Source organism: Aphelocoma coerulescens, chromosome 8, assembly GCF_041296385.1.
Source record: "Aphelocoma coerulescens isolate FSJ_1873_10779 chromosome 8, UR_Acoe_1.0, whole genome shotgun sequence".
NCBI classification, from domain to species: Eukaryota; Metazoa; Chordata; class Aves; order Passeriformes; family Corvidae; genus Aphelocoma; species Aphelocoma coerulescens.
This window is the reverse complement of record NC_091022.1, coordinates 5,109,212-5,125,473: the sequence shown is the minus strand read 5'-3', so window position 1 is coordinate 5,125,473 and position 16,262 is coordinate 5,109,212. Positions and strand designations below refer to the sequence as shown.

The following is a 16,262-nucleotide window of genomic DNA, read 5'->3' as shown; positions in this document are numbered from 1 at the left end:
TGGGAGGACAGTGACCTGCCTGCTGCAGCTCTCCGTGTTCTCCGTGATTCGGAGGGGTCTGGCCCAAGATCTCTCTTCCTGCTCCTTGGTTAGATAGTTCAAGTGCAAAGACCAGGAAGGCAAAGAGTTCGCAGGAGGTGCTGAGAGAATCCTTTGTATTGTGGGAATGTCACCAGTCTGGGATTAATGGCAGATTAACTCAGATGTTCAGGGTATACCTCCTGGATAAAGGTGAAGAGCAAAGGGGGATTTTATGTCATTGCTGATTTGATCTTTCATCTCATCTCTGTGGGAGACAGCTGGAATCTTAATGCTGATAATATCTGGGATACCCCGGGAATTTCATGCTGAATCTCCTCAAAGTAGCCACTGGCTCCAAGGGATGGTGTGGCTGTAAGTGTGGATAACCTTGCTCCAGGGCTGTGCCAGTGAAATAGTGGTGTTGGAGATATTTCGAAGAAGAGGATGAGTAATTCTTTGCATATCTCAGCTGTCCTGAGAGCAGCTTTTGTGTGTTTCAGAAACCTTTTAAATTAACACCCTTGGCGTTTTTGTGGGACACAGCTCATGCCAGGAGTAGCTGAGGGAGCTGGGGGGGTTGATATTCACACACCCATTTACTCTTTACACAGCCTATTTTGGAGTCATGTGTCTTGTTTAATACTTCATATTAAATATTGGCTTCCTTAGTTGTAGTACACTAATTTGTACTCCCAATTTCAGACTGGATATGAGGAAACATTCCTTTATGGAGAGGGAAATCAGACACTGGAACAGGCTTCCCAGAGAGCTGGTGGATGCCCCAGTGTTCAGGAGACATGTGGACAATGCCCTTAACAACACACAGTAATTTCTGGTCAGCCCTGAAGTGCTCAGGGCTGTTGATCATTGTAGGTCCCCCCAGCTGAAAACTAGACTATTCTAGTCTAGTCTATTCTGTTGTAGTCTGTTCTTCTGTTCTGTTCTGTTCTGTTCTGTTCTATTCTATTCTATTCTATTCTATTCTATTCTGTTGTCATGTTGGATTGCAGAGTAGAAGGGAAAGTTTTACTCGCATGACTCTGAATTTCTGCTGTTTTTGTCAGCACTCCTGGTCTTAGGAGTCACATTGCTATAGTGGGTGCATCTCTTACTTGTCCCGAGTAACACTACTTTTGTTACTTTCCTCTTAAAAAAAATAAAAAATTAGGAAAGCAAAAAAAGACATAAAGGGGAAAAGTGAGGAGGAGTTCATAGATTCCTGAGAAGAATATTTCTGTACCCAGTATTTCACAGGGGTAAGATTTTATGTAACCTAATGCATTTAAAAGTAGAATTTCTAAATATCCATAATACAGCTACCTCTCCTTTGAATAAATGCATTCACCCTATGAATATTCAGATGCTTTTCCTGGACATCATCACCTTCCACAATGTTGAGCACAGAATCTCCAGTGAAATGGATTTTCCAGAGATGTATCTTATCTACAGACCAGACATCACCATCAGGCTGTATCTAATTATGAATTTTGGTTAATTTTTGTTCCCAAGGTTTGTGGCAGGGCGCTAACACCCCTCATTCCCCAGCTGCCACGCTGAGGTGCAGCTGACCCTGTCTCCTCTGTTTGGAGCTGTTTGCATCAGCTTGGAGATGTTCCCAGGTGATCTCCAGGGCTAATTTATCTTGGGGATAATTTATCTTGGGGATAATTTATCTTTGGCATCAGGAGATTGTCTGTTTAGAGGAAATCCACGGTTTATCTGTCAAAGAGACCAAGCTGCTGACAGCTGATGGGATTGGCAGGAGTTAATGTGCAGCTGAACATGGGATTTGTGTTCCCTGAGGACCTCCTGTGCCTGAGGAAATAGTCTTCATAAGAGAAGTTTTGGGCTTTTAAATTCATCTTTGCCCGCAACACTTTTTTTTTTCTAGGTGTTGCCACCAATGCCAAAAAGATTGGAAAATATGAGGGGTTTTGTCTGATCCCTAAATAGCATTTTCAGTTGGTTCTCCAGAGAGATGGAGGACAGCAGTCAAACATTTAGAGGAATTTTATCAGTGAGCGGCTCACCAGTGGCAGCTGGAAAAGTTTGCGGATGTGTGGGGGATGTTGCCTGTGGCAGGTGAGGTCCCAAACGTTGTGGTGCTCCTGTGTAACCACGGCTGTTGGATTTGTGATGGAGATGCTGCTCCGTGGGCTGTGCTGCAGGAACTGCAGTCAGGAGCAAAACACCCTCAGCTCCACTGAGATCCCCAGGGGTGCTGGGTCACCAGCCCCAGGTGAGTAACAACAGCTCTGACGTGTGAGCGTTAGGCAGGAACATTACATGGGTGCTTGGACCTGGCACAGCCATCACATGGACAGGGAGGGCAGCTGAAATAAAACTCCTGCAGCCAAAGTGTGAAATGGAAAGAACACGGGCTGTTGTTTCATCAGCTGCAAACAGGAAGTATTCATGAGTCCTGGAGATCAAAAAAAGCCTTACTGGAACAGTCTGGAGAGTTTCTCTGGAAGTCCTGCCCCCAGCAGTGCGTTCCTGGCTGCTCCTACAAAGCTCCCACTGCCTCCTGCAAATGTCACCCAAAGGTAAAAAACAGAATGTCATGAAGCATGGAGCTTCTGTCTACCAAAATTCAGTGTCAAAACACTGTGAGTCGTTCAGAGGGGGACATCTACTCTGTCTCTGAGTGAGTCTGTCTGTCCCTGCTCTGAGAGCTGGAGCTGAACTGGCGTGTACAGAACTGCCTGTGATGGTGGTAGTGCCATTCATAGGGTTTGCTGGAAGGCAGAAACACTGGGATGAGGGTTGGGGTAGGACTGACTGAGAATGTGAAAGTCAGCCTTGAACATGGGCTTAGATATTGGTTCTGCTGGAGTCAACCCAGTCCTTTAAGAAACACCAGAGTCTGAGGTAAAAATACTCCCAGACCTGATGAGAAGCCAGAGTTACAGGTTAGATGGGAGACTGGGAGCAGCTGGAGAGAGCTGAGCAGTTGACAGCACAAGAAGCTTGTAGTTATTTGAAATATCATAGAATATCCTGAGCTGGCAGAGACCCACAAGGACCATGGAGTCCAACTCACAGGACAGCCCCGAGAATCCCACCACATGCCTAAAAGTGTTGTCCAAACACTTTCTGACCTGTGGCAGACCATGGAGAGAGAGCAAAGGGGAAGACCAAGGACCTGTGAGCAACACGAGGCCCTGAGCGGTGGCAGAGCAGGCTCAGAAAAGTGCCCAACATCTGCCAGTGGCTGCAGTGAGTCTTTTTGGGGCTTCCTGCTGGCTGAGGTTATTGTGAGTGGAGTCACAGGCTTTGCTTTGGGAGACAAAAAGCACTTGTGTTCCAGAGTTCAGGGGGAAATGGAGCAGAGACTGGCAGTGGGAAGGAGGCAGCTCATCTGCTGTCAGTCTTATCATCATTTATTGAAAATTAGCCTGAAATTACAGAAACATATTCCACTGGAGGATGAGCAACAGGTAATAGCAGCAATTAAGCTCGAGGAGAGCATTCCCTGGAGTAAATTAGAAAGATGTGGGTCAGGAGTACAAGTGATTTTCTTGACCTGAGAGATGAAGGCAGAAAAAGACAGAAATATGGCTTTGGAAATCAGAGAAGGAATCAGAGACTGAACAGTCCTCCTAAAGGAAACCGTGCAGCTGCTGGATAAATCTGAGATCTGCTGTGCCCAGCAGAGGAGAAGTGGGCTCTACTGGCTGCAGCCAGGATTGGGACAGTCACTGCACTCCCATGGTGGGATAAATCTGGTTTTGAACTATTGGCTCTGATTAAGAAGATAGAAACATGTCCTGGTACCAGGCCATTTGTGTTGGTATTCAGGCAAGTAAGTGAATGACCTGGGTTCTCTCCAGTCTAATAGATCAAGGACTAATTTAGTCATTTGGACTCAAAAAGATTTGCTGTGAAACACACAGTGAAGAATTAACACGTCTCTCCTGAGGTTTTCTCAAGCCTTTGGTTGTTTTTATCTTCTTTCTACATCGCAGATTTATTTGGACCGTGATTCCACAGGGCTCCATGCAAATTGTACGTTACTCCTTGAAAAGAAATCCCAGCACAGGAAGGACATAGACCTATTGCTGGAGAGGGACTTGGGACAAGAGCCTGGAGTACCATTTGATAAGGGGGAGTGGCTTCCCACTGCCAGAGGGTTGGATGGGATATTGGGAAGAAATTCATGACTGTGAGGGTGGGGAGGCCCTGGCAAAGGGTGCCCAGAGAAGCTGTGGCTGCCCCTGGATCCCTGAAGTGTCCAAGGCCAGGTTGGATGGGGCTTGGAGCAACCTGGGCTAGTGGAAGGCGGTGGAACGGGATGGGCTTTGAAGTTTCTTCCCGCCCAAACTGTTCTGGGATTCCATGAATTGCACGGGCTCAGAGCAGAGTTGATCCTGGGCACAGCCCTGCAGGCTCAAGTCCATTGCCTTGAAGGGGCCCTGTCCCACCAGGGCTTGCATGAAATAAATAGAAATAAAAATTAAAAGCTATAACGTATGAAGCATTGACTGTGGAAAATTTACCCATTTAGTGCTTGCTAGCACACACATCTTGATGGTGGCTGTCCTGGAAAATGATGGGAAAAATGTCTCTGAATCCTCCACGGAGCCGTACAGTGATCTGGAGCAATTATCTCCTTGAAGTATATGTTATTACTGAGGGCTGTGGCAGAGTGTATAGGCAACGTCTCTCTGTAGGAAAAAGGCTGAGGGGTAATGGAACAACTGACGAGCAATTCCTGGGATTATATCTGGGGATTGTAACCCCACAAGAGAAGCACCTCTGGCTTTGTGGTTCAAAAGGGACCATGGTAAAGCAATCCTGGGCAGCTGTACCAGAGGAAAACCATCACCAGTCCCATCATCATAAACTGTCTCCTACATGGCTACAATGGTTTGTAAAAAACAATCACAATGCAAACATACTCATGGACAAAAATGAGATTAAAAATTGTGAAGATGTGGGGCTGGTGGGTACCCCGAGCCTGGGACATGGTGTTGCCACCCCCATGGGGGATGTCACTGTGGGTCAGCAGATCACTTGGTATTGAGCACCAGCGCTGTGTCGGGGTGCAGGGATTTCTCCACCCGTCCACTCACCTAGCCCCCAGGAGGTGGTGGGAGAATACCCAACCCATGGGGGAGATGCCTGGCAGCAACTCACTGCATCCCTCGTTAGTAACGCTGGGCATGGAAGCTGGGAGTGGACACAAAGCAGCTCCTTGTATAGGATGGAGGGAGTGCCCTTGAGAATGGGCTGCCAACCCAATGTATGCGAGGGCACAATGATTAGGCTGAAACTCATTAGCAAAGTGGATTGCTCTTAATGACTCCATTGATTTTTCCCTAACAAAATGAGAAACGGACAAAAATTAGCACAGTATACAATGATTTAGTGCCGCCTCCTGGCATTTTCTTCCCATCCTTTCTGCGAGGGCTGTAAACAAAACCTGATGAAAAGGGTTCCCAGCGCGGGGCCGGGCGGGGGCTGCCCAGCCGGGCCCCTCAAAGGGGCCACTGTGTCCCCAGCCCCGCCAGCCTGCAGGAGAAAGGGCTGCTTGCTGTGGCTCCTGGCCCCCTCCCTCCTCTGCCTCCCCTGCCTCCTCTTCCTCCCCTCCCACCTCTCCCTCCCCTTCCTTCTCTCCCTCCCCTGCTTCCTCTCCTTCCTCATCCTCTGCCCCTCCTGTCCCTCCCCTGCCTGGCCCAGTCCTCCTGCACAAGGGGCCATTGAGCCGGGCAGTGTTGTTTATTGGCCTGTCACCCGCACAACGGGGAAAAAGCCTTTTCCCTGGGATTTTTTTCTTTCTCTTTTTATTCCCTAAAAGGATATCATGAGCCATGATGCATCCCCTGGAGGGACATCAGGAGGGGAGCACTTGGGAGGTGCAGCAAGGGGAGAGATGCCCTTTTGGTTTGGGTGCAGGCAGCAGGAAAAGAACATCAGGCTGCTTTTTAATTTACCTTAAATTCACACACTCATTAAGAAACACTCAGAGTGTTCTGTGGACATCTACAAAAGCTGACAGTTGGATATTGAAACTGCAGAGGTGGGAGATGGGATTCCTCAGGAATTAGCTGGACTTGGAGGCATGTACTACAGTTCTCATCTTTCTCAACATAATTCATTCACACTTTCAATCATTAAATCATTAATCTCAGAAATCACAGAATTGGAAGGGACTCACAAGAATCTTAGAGTCCAACTCAAGTGAATGGCTTATGCAGGGACTGAGCCCACAATTTACTTATCCATGGGCCCATGCATTCCTGTTAGTAGCCACCAGCTCTGTACCTCTGGCTCCTCTGGATGCAGGAGCCTGCTCCCCTGGACAGGATTTGACTGGAAATCATGGAATCGTAGAATCAGAGAGTGGTTTGGGTTGGAAGGGACCTTTAAAGGTCACCTGGTCCAACCCCTGCAGTGAGCAGGGACACTTCCACTAGAGCAGTGTGGTTTCTGCAGGCTCTTAGCTGACCATTTCCCATGAGGTTTTCCCAGGCCTACCAGGATAACTGCCCATCTCAAGCACAGCAGCCTCTCAGTGATCAAGAGATCATCTCCTCCAGCATCTGTCAAGCATCCTCTGAAACAACCAACAGGTCAAAAATGGACATTTTAAAGTGTTTTACTGGACTGGGGCCGAAGTTGCCTTTCTTCTGCCAGCAGGGAGGGGCAGCCCTCTGCCCAAGGAGCACCGAGGACACAACCCTTGTCTTGGATTTCTGATGCAGCAGGAAAGGCTGTGCCAACAGGGCACTTTATTCCTTCTCTGATCTTCCTGAGCAATGCTGGCCTTGTTATTACTGACAAAAATGCATTTGGGGAGTAACCTTTAGACCAAAGCTCTGTCGGGCACCATGGGGATTCACCACAGTCTGGGCATCACCTGGGCTCATTGGGTCACCCAAAGGATGACACGGATGTGTCCCCATCCCCAGCAGTGTGCAGATGGAAATGACGTGTCTGGAAGGCTCAGCCCAGCTCATGGTGGCCTTCAGGCCTTTGGTGGGAGGTGGTGCGTCCGTGCCATTGCCAGGCCTTTCTCAGCATGTTGATTTGAAGCAGTTCCTTGGCATCCATTTGAGAACTCATGCACTTGGCAGCCATGGAGCAAACCCAGAAGCAGAAGAATGGTAGGAAGAGTAGGAGGGAAAAAGTGCAGAATGGCTTTTCTTCTGTCAGATTTGGGTCTGCTTGAGGCTTTAATAGTAGTGATGGCCACCAGTGGGGAGTGCTCCCTCTTGAGCAGGTAAATGGATGTCCTGGAAATGTCCTGAGCTCAGCCCTCAGTCACTGCTGCTGCCTTTCACAGCTCTGAAGCATTTTGGGCAAAGCCTTCGTCACCACCAGGTCAGTCTCCTGGATTTGTCCAAATGTGGTCCCTGGCCTGGAGAAAACCAACAGATTTGTGCTTCACTGCAAAGAATTTCAGTGTTCCTTCTTTTTGAGTCACAGCTCAAAAAATGTTTTGGTTTTTTTTTTTCCTTTCTTTCTGGGTCACTAATTTCTGAGCCAGAATTTAGGCTGATAAGTCTCTTGGGGGTTATTTTAATGTACTTAGAAAACCCTTCTGCTCTCGGTGCTGGGCCACAGGGAGTTGTCAGAGCACTGCACATTCCTGGGTGTGGACTCCAGCAAAGCCAGGCTCTGCTGGCCACCATCGGCGCTGGGATTTTCACTGCAGAGACATTTTGGAGCCTTTGTTCCTGGTGTGCAGCCCAGCTGTGTGTCCCAGATAAACTGACTGCTGTTAAGAACACTGATCTCTCAGTTTTTTTAAACTTTTGTCTTTCCTGCTCTCCTTCTCCAGGTGCTCAGGTGATACACCCAGCACCCGGGAACAATGGGAAATAGTCCAGAGGTTGAGATTTTGTGTCCTGCATTTGAGGCACTTGTTTGATGCAAGATACCCTGGGTGCCTTGTACCAAACAGCTGAGCTCCAGCTGGTTTTGTGCAGGGGGACAAGGACAGTGGCTCCCAGCAGGTCCTTTCTTGCTGCTCTGCAAAAACGGGTAGGGAGGGACAGGATATGCCTTCTCCAGACCATCCCAAGGGGAATACCCAGAGAGATGCTGCTCCACACCTGTTTGGGATGGGATAAAAGGCATAACATGACTGGTCTGATAAGAAATCCATGTTTTGTGAAGCTTAGGCTGAATCCCCCGTAGTACAAGCGTAATTTCAATACAAATGGTATCTTTTGCTCTGTGGTTAAACTCTTGCTGGGGTTATCAGATGAGCGATTCTTGTTCACAGCAGCTGCCTTGTGTTGCTCATAGGATTACGTGCTTTGTTGCTTTTGCCTCAGAGATTATCCTTTCACAACAAATCTCGGGGCTGTGTCCATCAAAGTGAATCTTTACATAAAAGCAGGTTTGTAAATCAGTTTGTTGGACCTCCCCTGGAATTTAGTATATGGGGAACGTTTATGAGATTAATAGTGACAGAAAGAGAAGTGTCTTCTACCCTGGTTTCCTGCAAAGTCCCTGTGTCTAAGGTTTCTACCCAGCTCTGAACTTAAACCCTGCAGGTTTAGAGAACTGCTCTCAGTAAGCATTCCCTGGATTTATTCCTGTGTGCTGTCTCCATGTACCAACTGCCTGGCCTTTGTCCCTGCAGGGTCGTGACTACTGTTCAGAGGAGGAGGACGTCACATAGTGCCAGCTCCGCGCTCGCCCCAGGAGCACCTCCAGTGTAAATAGATCCAACCCAGCCTTCTGGATACAACCTTCGGGACGTCTGCTCGAGCGAACAGCACTCCATAACAGAAGACCATTTCCACATTATATGCTCCATTCAGTTACAGTGTTTCCTAATGAACACATGAGGAATATTGCTAAGGACTCGTAAGGAACTGTTTTTGTTGCTGCTAGTTAAAACTTGTTGCAACTTCTCACTTTTTTCTGTGTCCAGATACGCAGCAAATCCTTAAAAGTTAATCCAAAAGACGTTGTTGATTTTCTTGAGGCTTCTGGCCTGTTTTCTATCAGATGAGGTAGTGTTATACCAAGCTTCCATAAGTGAACATCCAAGCATCTAAGAAACACCCCTAAGCTGTGTGTCCGTCCGCATCGGGGCCGGAGTGCTTGCTAGTGCTGGTGATTCCAAGCTTTGGAGATGGGATGTTTTTGCCCTGGCAGGCCTTGTTTCTCAGCTGAGAAGAAGCTGAGAAACTATTATCCATTAAAAGTATGTTATCACTGAAATACTGGAAGTGATACAGGATCAGGAATTTGTATTTTAAGAGGAAAAAAGTTTCGTTTAACAGGTATCTTAATCAAGGACTAAGCTTGCAGTATTGGCTTTGCTGAGCACGAATGGGAGTGTGATCACAATCATTTTGAATCTCTTTTTTTCTAAGAAAATAAACATTTTACTGTTTTTATGTATTCTTGTCTTTTACCATTCCTACAACATGATGTTTCAAGAGTCTGGGGACAAGGAAGACCAAACCTCTCCTCCACCTTGATGTGTCCTGTGGATCTGATCTCTTAAAGCAGCTCTGTGCCAACTGGGGGGATCTGTTGGGTGTCCTGTAGAGTTTATTTTTCCATATTAAATGGAGAGGATATTACCTTCTCAAAAGCAGATGTAATATTTTTAACAAATGCTGTCATGAGTTAAAAAAAAAAAAAAAAAACGAAAAAAATACAGCTTTTGTATTTATTATTTCAAAGAAGATTGTTACCTCTGCAGATATTTCTTCCAGCTTTGATGCCATATGAGGGCAGGGTTTGCACTGCATCCTGTGGAGAAGCTTTGTCAGTGTAGTTTGCTGTCCTTGTGTTGATTTCATTTGTGGGATGGGTGTGGACCAGACTGAGGTTGCATTAACAGCATCTCTTAGGATGTGGCTGACACTTGAGTGGGGCACTCCACGCAAATATTGGCCATTTTTCACTGGGCTTTCTGAAAATCACATCCCGTTAAAGAATCTAAGTCCCTCAAAGATCACCTGTGACCTCTGCAAATCTGTAAGTTACTGCTGAATTTCTTGACTAAAGAGGTTTCCCTCAATGTTTGCTCTGATTGGGCTGGACAGTCCACATCAGAAGATTTCATTCCCCATCACTGCTGTGCTGTACCTGGAATACGTCCAGAAACCCCCAGCTCCATCCTGCTGCCATCCCTGCACTGGATTTACCTTTGGCCTTTGGGCAGGGGATGAGGCAGTGGGGACAGACCTGGGAGTTGCTCATATTCCTGCAGGGCTGGGTGTGAGCCCATCCAACAGGAGCAGCTTTCCAAGCAGCAGCTTCTTTCCTGAAGGCAGAAGCTATCTCTGGGCTCCACAAGTCCCTGGTCCCCTGGCAGCCTCAGTCTGAGCCCAGTGGTTGCTGTATTCCAGGATTCAAACAACTCCAGAGCTTCAGCAGCTTCCCCTATAAAAGCTCTGTGTCAGGCTGCTTTATGGCATGTTCAGCTTTATCCTATTAATGGTCAAAAACCACCAGCCAGCTCTGATTTCCCTAAATCCTCACTCATTTGAGCAGCTGCAGTGGGCAGGCAGCCCTTCTCAAGTATCCTGACCTCCCTGAAGTTTCTCTGCCTCCCTCCCATCACATCGCCCTTCCTGGGGCTGTGGCATCTCTCAGTGCTATGGAGCCGTTGGGTTTGTGATGAATTCTTCAAGGTGATGTCTCTCTGCTCCTGGATACGATTTTTTCCATAATTTATGCCAGCTCTCAAGCAGGTAACTACGCTTGGGAGAGTCGAGAGACTGCACATTTCAATTATTTAAAATACTTTAATTAATAAAGAGTCCTGGGGCTTGATCTCACAAACCCTTCTCTGCAAAGTGCTTTGGAAAGCTCTCACAGTTGTGCAGAAGTGCTGGGGTTGGGTCTGTTCTTCTGAAACATTTCCTTGTCCAGGTGCTGAACATCTTGTGTGTAAATGTCCCCACACAAACACTGTTAGACACATCATGGTCTTTCTTTCAGCCTTCTCTTAGTTTTAATAATTCTTTTATTTCATGTTTTCCTTGCTGCTGCTGATGGCACTAGAGACCTGCGCTTCTGTGGACGTTTTGTGAGCGAGGAAAAGCAATTCCCATCTTACCTGTGCTCGTATTCCAACCAGCAGCAGGTGCTTTAGACTTCTGGATGAATTACAGCCTCCTGCTGGACCTGTAGATGGCAATGTTTGTGACAGCCTGGGTCAGCTGTTGTGCTGCTGGCTGGGAGGCACCAGGGTGTGCAGGAGGTTTGGAACCTGCTGTCGTTCTTCCACTTTTGCAAAACCCTGGGAGATTTTGTTAAAAGTCTGAACATATGTGGCAGATGAGGGCCTGTAATAATATAAGCAGATTACTCTGGCTGAAAATGCATCTTTCCTTGGAGCCCTACCTCCCCATTGCTTTGCTCAGCTCAAATACATTCAGTGGCATGGAAAAGAGGAAGGTGGGAAGAGGAGGAAAACTGCTCCTATCTGGTACACTGTGCTTGGCTATAAATGGGATTTCATGGTTCCTCTCAAAAGAAGTGCCAGGGGAGTTATTTGAGGCCCAAACTTCTCTTGAGGAGGCTGATGCAGTATTTCCCAAACTCCACATCATATTCTGGGATCTTGGAGAAAATTGTGGTGAAGAGGTTTTGCAGTCAACCTTCTTCTGTTGAAGTGCTTTCTCCTTTGTCCAGAGCCCTTTGAGTGGTGCTGGTTTTCCTCCTCGGTACTGGGGAGCTGCTGCCCACCCCAGGCCCAGCCTTGGGCCATGTTGTATCTCATGTTTAATTACTGGGAGTTCCACTTCACCTGTGCCCCCTCCCAGCCCCTTCCATCCCCCAATTAACATTAGTTTCCTCCTTTGCATTCAGTGAGAGGTTTGGTTCTTTTGAATTAGGTCTCCCTGCCAGGATCCAGCAGAGCCATCTCTGTGTCCTCCCCTGCCACAAGCCCTTTGTGGCCATGGATGGGCCACACAGCTCCAGGCTGCCTCACTGACCTCTCGCTGCCCTTGTGCACAACAGGAGCAGCAGTGCTTTAACAAGAGGGGAGATCTCCATCCCAAAACGCCTTTATCCCATCGTCCCTGTGTGCATTCGGGTGGGTTCTGACCTCAGCAGCTGGATGGTGCCCGGTGCTGCCACGGCTGTAGGGGAGAAATCAGCAGCATCCCAGGATTTCTTGCAGTGTTCTTCTTTGTTGCTGTAAGAACACCCAGGCTGATGACTGGTCCCAGAGCACAACAGGTATTTAAACTCTGGATGATAAGGCAGGAGCAAAGGGGTCGATGAAGCACCAGGGAGACGTGTTTGAACTCCAAAGACATCGCTGTCATCACACGAAAATCGGCCTGGAGACAAATATTCTGTTCCCAGCTATTTCGGTTTTACCAGGTCTGTAAAACAGTAATTTTCTGTCACTTCCATTTTGGAGTTAGCAATGACTCAACTCCAGATCAGCCTGGCTGACACACCAGACCTTCAGGATAGGAAGGGCTGGGTGATGTGTGTGTCTGTCAAAGAGCAAATGTCATACAGGCTTTGCACAAAAAGGGTGGTTTCCAGTTCCACTGTTGGTGGTGGGACACTGCCACAAGGGTGCCCAGAGAAGCTGTGGCTGCCCCTGGATCCCTGGAAGTGTCCAAGGCCAGGCTGGACAGGGCTTGGAGCAACTTGGGATAGTGGAAGGTGTCCCTGCCCAAGGCAGGAGGGGTGGAACAAGATGACTTTTAAGGTCCCTTCCCAATCAAACCGTTCTGGGATTCCATGACTATAAAACTAGTGCCCTGACTCAGATCCTTTGTGGGGTGTTGGGGAGTCTGAGCAACATCCCCTGTGCCAAAGAAGCTTTTACCTATCTGGGGCAGCTCCAGCCCAGGGGGGAAGTAACGGCACTTGCACTCTGGAAAATCAAAAGCTTTGACCTCAACCAAGGTCACTGTGTGGTACAGGCAATTTTTAGGGTGTTCACTGAGAAAGCAGAGATTTATGGCACTTCCTGCCAATGTGGCTTTATGGAAGATGCTTTTGGGAGAGTTGAACACTGGAAGACCCTGCTTTGGGTCCTGGTACTGCTGGGCAACTTTCCTTTTTCAGGCTGAAATCCCTCTCTGTTTAATTTAACTCTGTAGGTGTTCGGGGAAGAGGAGACAGGAAATGCAGGGATGGCTTTGGAGAGGCACCTTATTTGCTTTGTTGTTGCAGAGATCTGACATCCAAAAAGTTGGGTAAGCACCGAGTGAAATTCCTGTTATTGTTACTGTGCTGTTGTGGCAAAGGGAAGGCAGCCCCAGCTAAGGGGACTGCAAGATGTGAAAGTTGGTAGAACTCAAAAGATGTTCATGTCTTTGCTTTTCAAAAAAAAAAAAAACCATATTATTTTCTTTCAGTTTAGCCGCACACATCTAGCCATGACATCCAGGGAAATGCTCACTTTGAGTCTGAAGATGGGAGTGTCACCATCATCATCCTCCTCAGGATCATCATCTTCATCATCAACACATGTGGGACTGTGAACCTCCTTCATAAAAACCAACTCAAACACCAGCCTCACAGGCACCCATGGCAGCAAAAAGAGCAGCCTGTGATTCTCCCCTCTTGGAATGACTCCCTTTCTTGTCCCTGCTGCTCTGCCATCCCGGATGGAGCCTGGAAGCAACCATCCTTCATCCTTGCCGAACGTCCCCCCTAAAGCCTTAGAGGTGTGAGTTCAACGGAAAATTTATATATTTAATTCTTTATATATGGATATTAAAAAAGTTAAAATTTGAGACAAAAAGTTCTAAAGAGCAGTTGCTGTGAGAAGCTAGAAAGCTCCGTGTGGGAATGGAGCATATTCCTGGGGTTTTGGCATTCTGCTTTTGTGTCTATTAATAATCCCCTGGAGTGAGTCATATGGAGCTGCATTTATTCACTGACTCGGAGTGAGCTGCTACCCAAAATAGCAGCTCTGTAATTTTTTATGATGCTGTAATGCCAGTGCAGTGAAGATTGACATCATCTGAGGGAGATGCTCCAGCCTGGCACTCAGAGAACCCGTGTCCAGGCCCACAAGGAACGTGCTGAGCCATGTGCTCTGTTACATAAAAGTGCCAGAGAGCCGGCACGGGCGGAGATGCCTTTTCTGTCCTCACCTGTGCATCTTTTGCCTGGATTTTTCCCCCTTTAGGCCTTTCTAAGCCTTCTTTGCTCATTTTCTTCAATCACGAGGAGCACTGGGCCAGAGGATGATGAGGAAATGGCTTTTTGCTGCGGAGGGGAGCCTCAAGCACACCTCAAACCATCAGCCTGCCTGCCAGGAGAAGAGGTCCATACGGAAAACCTGAAATGCATCAAATTCAGCTCATCCTTTGTCTCACCCACGTTGCTGCTCCGTGTCCCTTCCTGAACCCCTGAGCATCCCCTGGGCCAAGGCCTGTGCCCAGAATCTGCGGGCTCCTTCTCAGCCCAGTATTCCCGACCGATGGCAGCCCTGGGCGAAGGGCAGAGAAACGCTGGGGTAGGGTTTGGGTTGGGTTTTTTAAGGATGAATCTGGTTTTCTGGATTGCTTCTCATTCTCTGCCCTGCACTGCTGCCATCAGGTCTGTCTTGGAGTGGCAGCCAGTGGGGCATCTGAGACATCCCAGGGTGGCCCCACTGCTCCCCAAAAACTGGTACCTCTGGGTACCAGTGAGTACCACACAGGCTTTGTGGCACAATTTTGGCTAAAATGCCTCTGCAGGGGTCCCAGCCCTGGTGCCCTGGCATCACACTGCACTCTCCACCAAAGGATTAGGAAAGATGAATTTGCCCGTGCTGGGGATTAATAGCCTGGGTGAGCTTCCCCAGGTAAACAGTGGTTTATAAGGCTCCATTCCAGCTGGAAACGTTTATTAACATCATCTTTTCATGGAGTGCTTTGGGAGAAGATGGAACTCCTGCCACAGCAGCTTTGGGCCGATGTGACTGATGGCACGAGCAGCAGCTGAGGCTGAATTTTGGTCAGAGCAGCTCAAGTCCTTTGGGTGACCTGCATGGAAAATGGAAATGTGACGAATGAGTAACAGGCCCTCAATACAACCACTGGCATAAGTTAATAAATGGCTTTAATAGGAGGGGTGAGGACCTGGTACCGCCATGCCTCCCTTGTCCTTCAGGCATCCATCCATGCAAGGAGCATCCCTGGGGAGTGAGAGTGTCAGGAACCTGTTCAGACCCAGAAATAAACACTTAAATTGTCCTGATTTCTTGTTATAAAAGAAATACATGGAGGGGCAGGGCCCACCCTGGCTGTCAATTCTGTTTTGTCTTTGCCTTTGAAGCAATCACATCCCTCTGCCCGTACGGGCAGCACCTCTGACAACCCCTGAACTGGGTGCAGGACACTTGCAGAGTGTTCTGCCTCGAAGGAGGCAGAAAGGGCCTTTGCTCCAAAATACTCCAGTCCCTAAGTCCTGATGTTCCCAGAACATAAGGAACAGTAGGCTGAAGAAATTTAGCACTTCCCTAGCAAGGCTGGCAAGGGTTTCTACTTCATAAACACTGCTCAGCACTTGAACAAGGACGAATTTAGGGCTCCTGCATCTTAATCCTAATTTTCTTAATCCTAACTTCCATAGAGGAAAAATTGATAGGAATAGAGGTGGTGGAGGAGAGCTCGTAATAGAGAAAGGATGAGGGATATGCCCCTCCATGACTCACCTCATCAGGCCCAAGTGAGACCTGGCTTTTTCATTCTAAATTAAACAGGTACAGCAGTCGAACTTTTGAGGGTCTGTGTTGCGGTGCTTGGTTTCCTGCGTTGATTCAGCAAGCCGCAAGCTTCCCAGAGCGCGCAGCGGGGCTGCTTGGGCAGAGCGGCTCTCCCGCTTCCCGTAGCCCTTTGGGGCGGCCCCGTGCCCCTGCTCCGGCCAGCTGGGCTCCGCAACACGGTGATGGTAAAGGAGGCAGAAGGGTCCCTGCATGGCGACCGCAGAGGAACTTTTATTCACATCATGTCCAGCCGGTCCCCAGAGGCAGAGAGCCCACGTGGGCAGGGAGCCAGGGGTTTTCTCAGATCGCAGGGGCTGTACATGGGCAGAGTTGGGGTACTGGAACCAGTAAGGAGAACCAGAGGGAGCGGCCAGGACTAGGGGCAGGGAAGGGGGGACAATGTGGAAAAGGCAGACAATTTAGTAAGAAAAGGAGTGGGGAAATAGAGCGCCACAGGTCTGGATTTTGGATTTTAAAAATAAATGTTAATAATAAAATAATAATGTCTGAGTCATAGAGAAGAGAGGTTGAAATAGTCCAATGAGATCTGGTTGCTGAGAGCCTGTCCAGTTTCAATTCTAGACTGAAA

At 48.1% G+C, this 16,262-nt stretch overlaps 1 protein-coding gene and 1 long non-coding RNA gene across 4 annotated transcripts in view; one reads left to right on the top strand and one right to left on the bottom strand.

Annotated features, from left to right (window-relative positions):
• C8H1orf21 (chromosome 8 C1orf21 homolog) overlaps window positions 1-9,605 on the top strand; it is a 107,972-nt gene extending 98,367 nt beyond the window's left edge. For 2 of the 3 annotated variants that reach the window (XM_069022790.1, XM_069022791.1), the window contains exon 6: window positions 8,618-9,605. In XM_069022790.1, coding sequence (XP_068878891.1) covers window positions 8,618-8,656 — 39 coding nt within the window. In that variant the 3' untranslated portion in view covers window positions 8,657-9,605. Of the gene's footprint in view, window positions 1-299; window positions 4,562-8,617 lie in introns of those variants that run through there. The other variant, XM_069022792.1, reaches the window with a different exon arrangement.
• Window positions 9,606-13,871: 4,266 nt separating this feature from the next.
• On the bottom strand, window positions 13,872-16,176 carry LOC138113970 (uncharacterized). Its single transcript, XR_011152424.1, has 3 exons — window positions 15,623-16,176; window positions 15,048-15,127; window positions 13,872-14,951 (listed from the first exon to the last, which is right to left on the bottom strand). It is a non-coding gene; the product is annotated as an uncharacterized lncRNA (long non-coding RNA).
• Window positions 16,177-16,262: the final 86 nt, after the last annotated feature.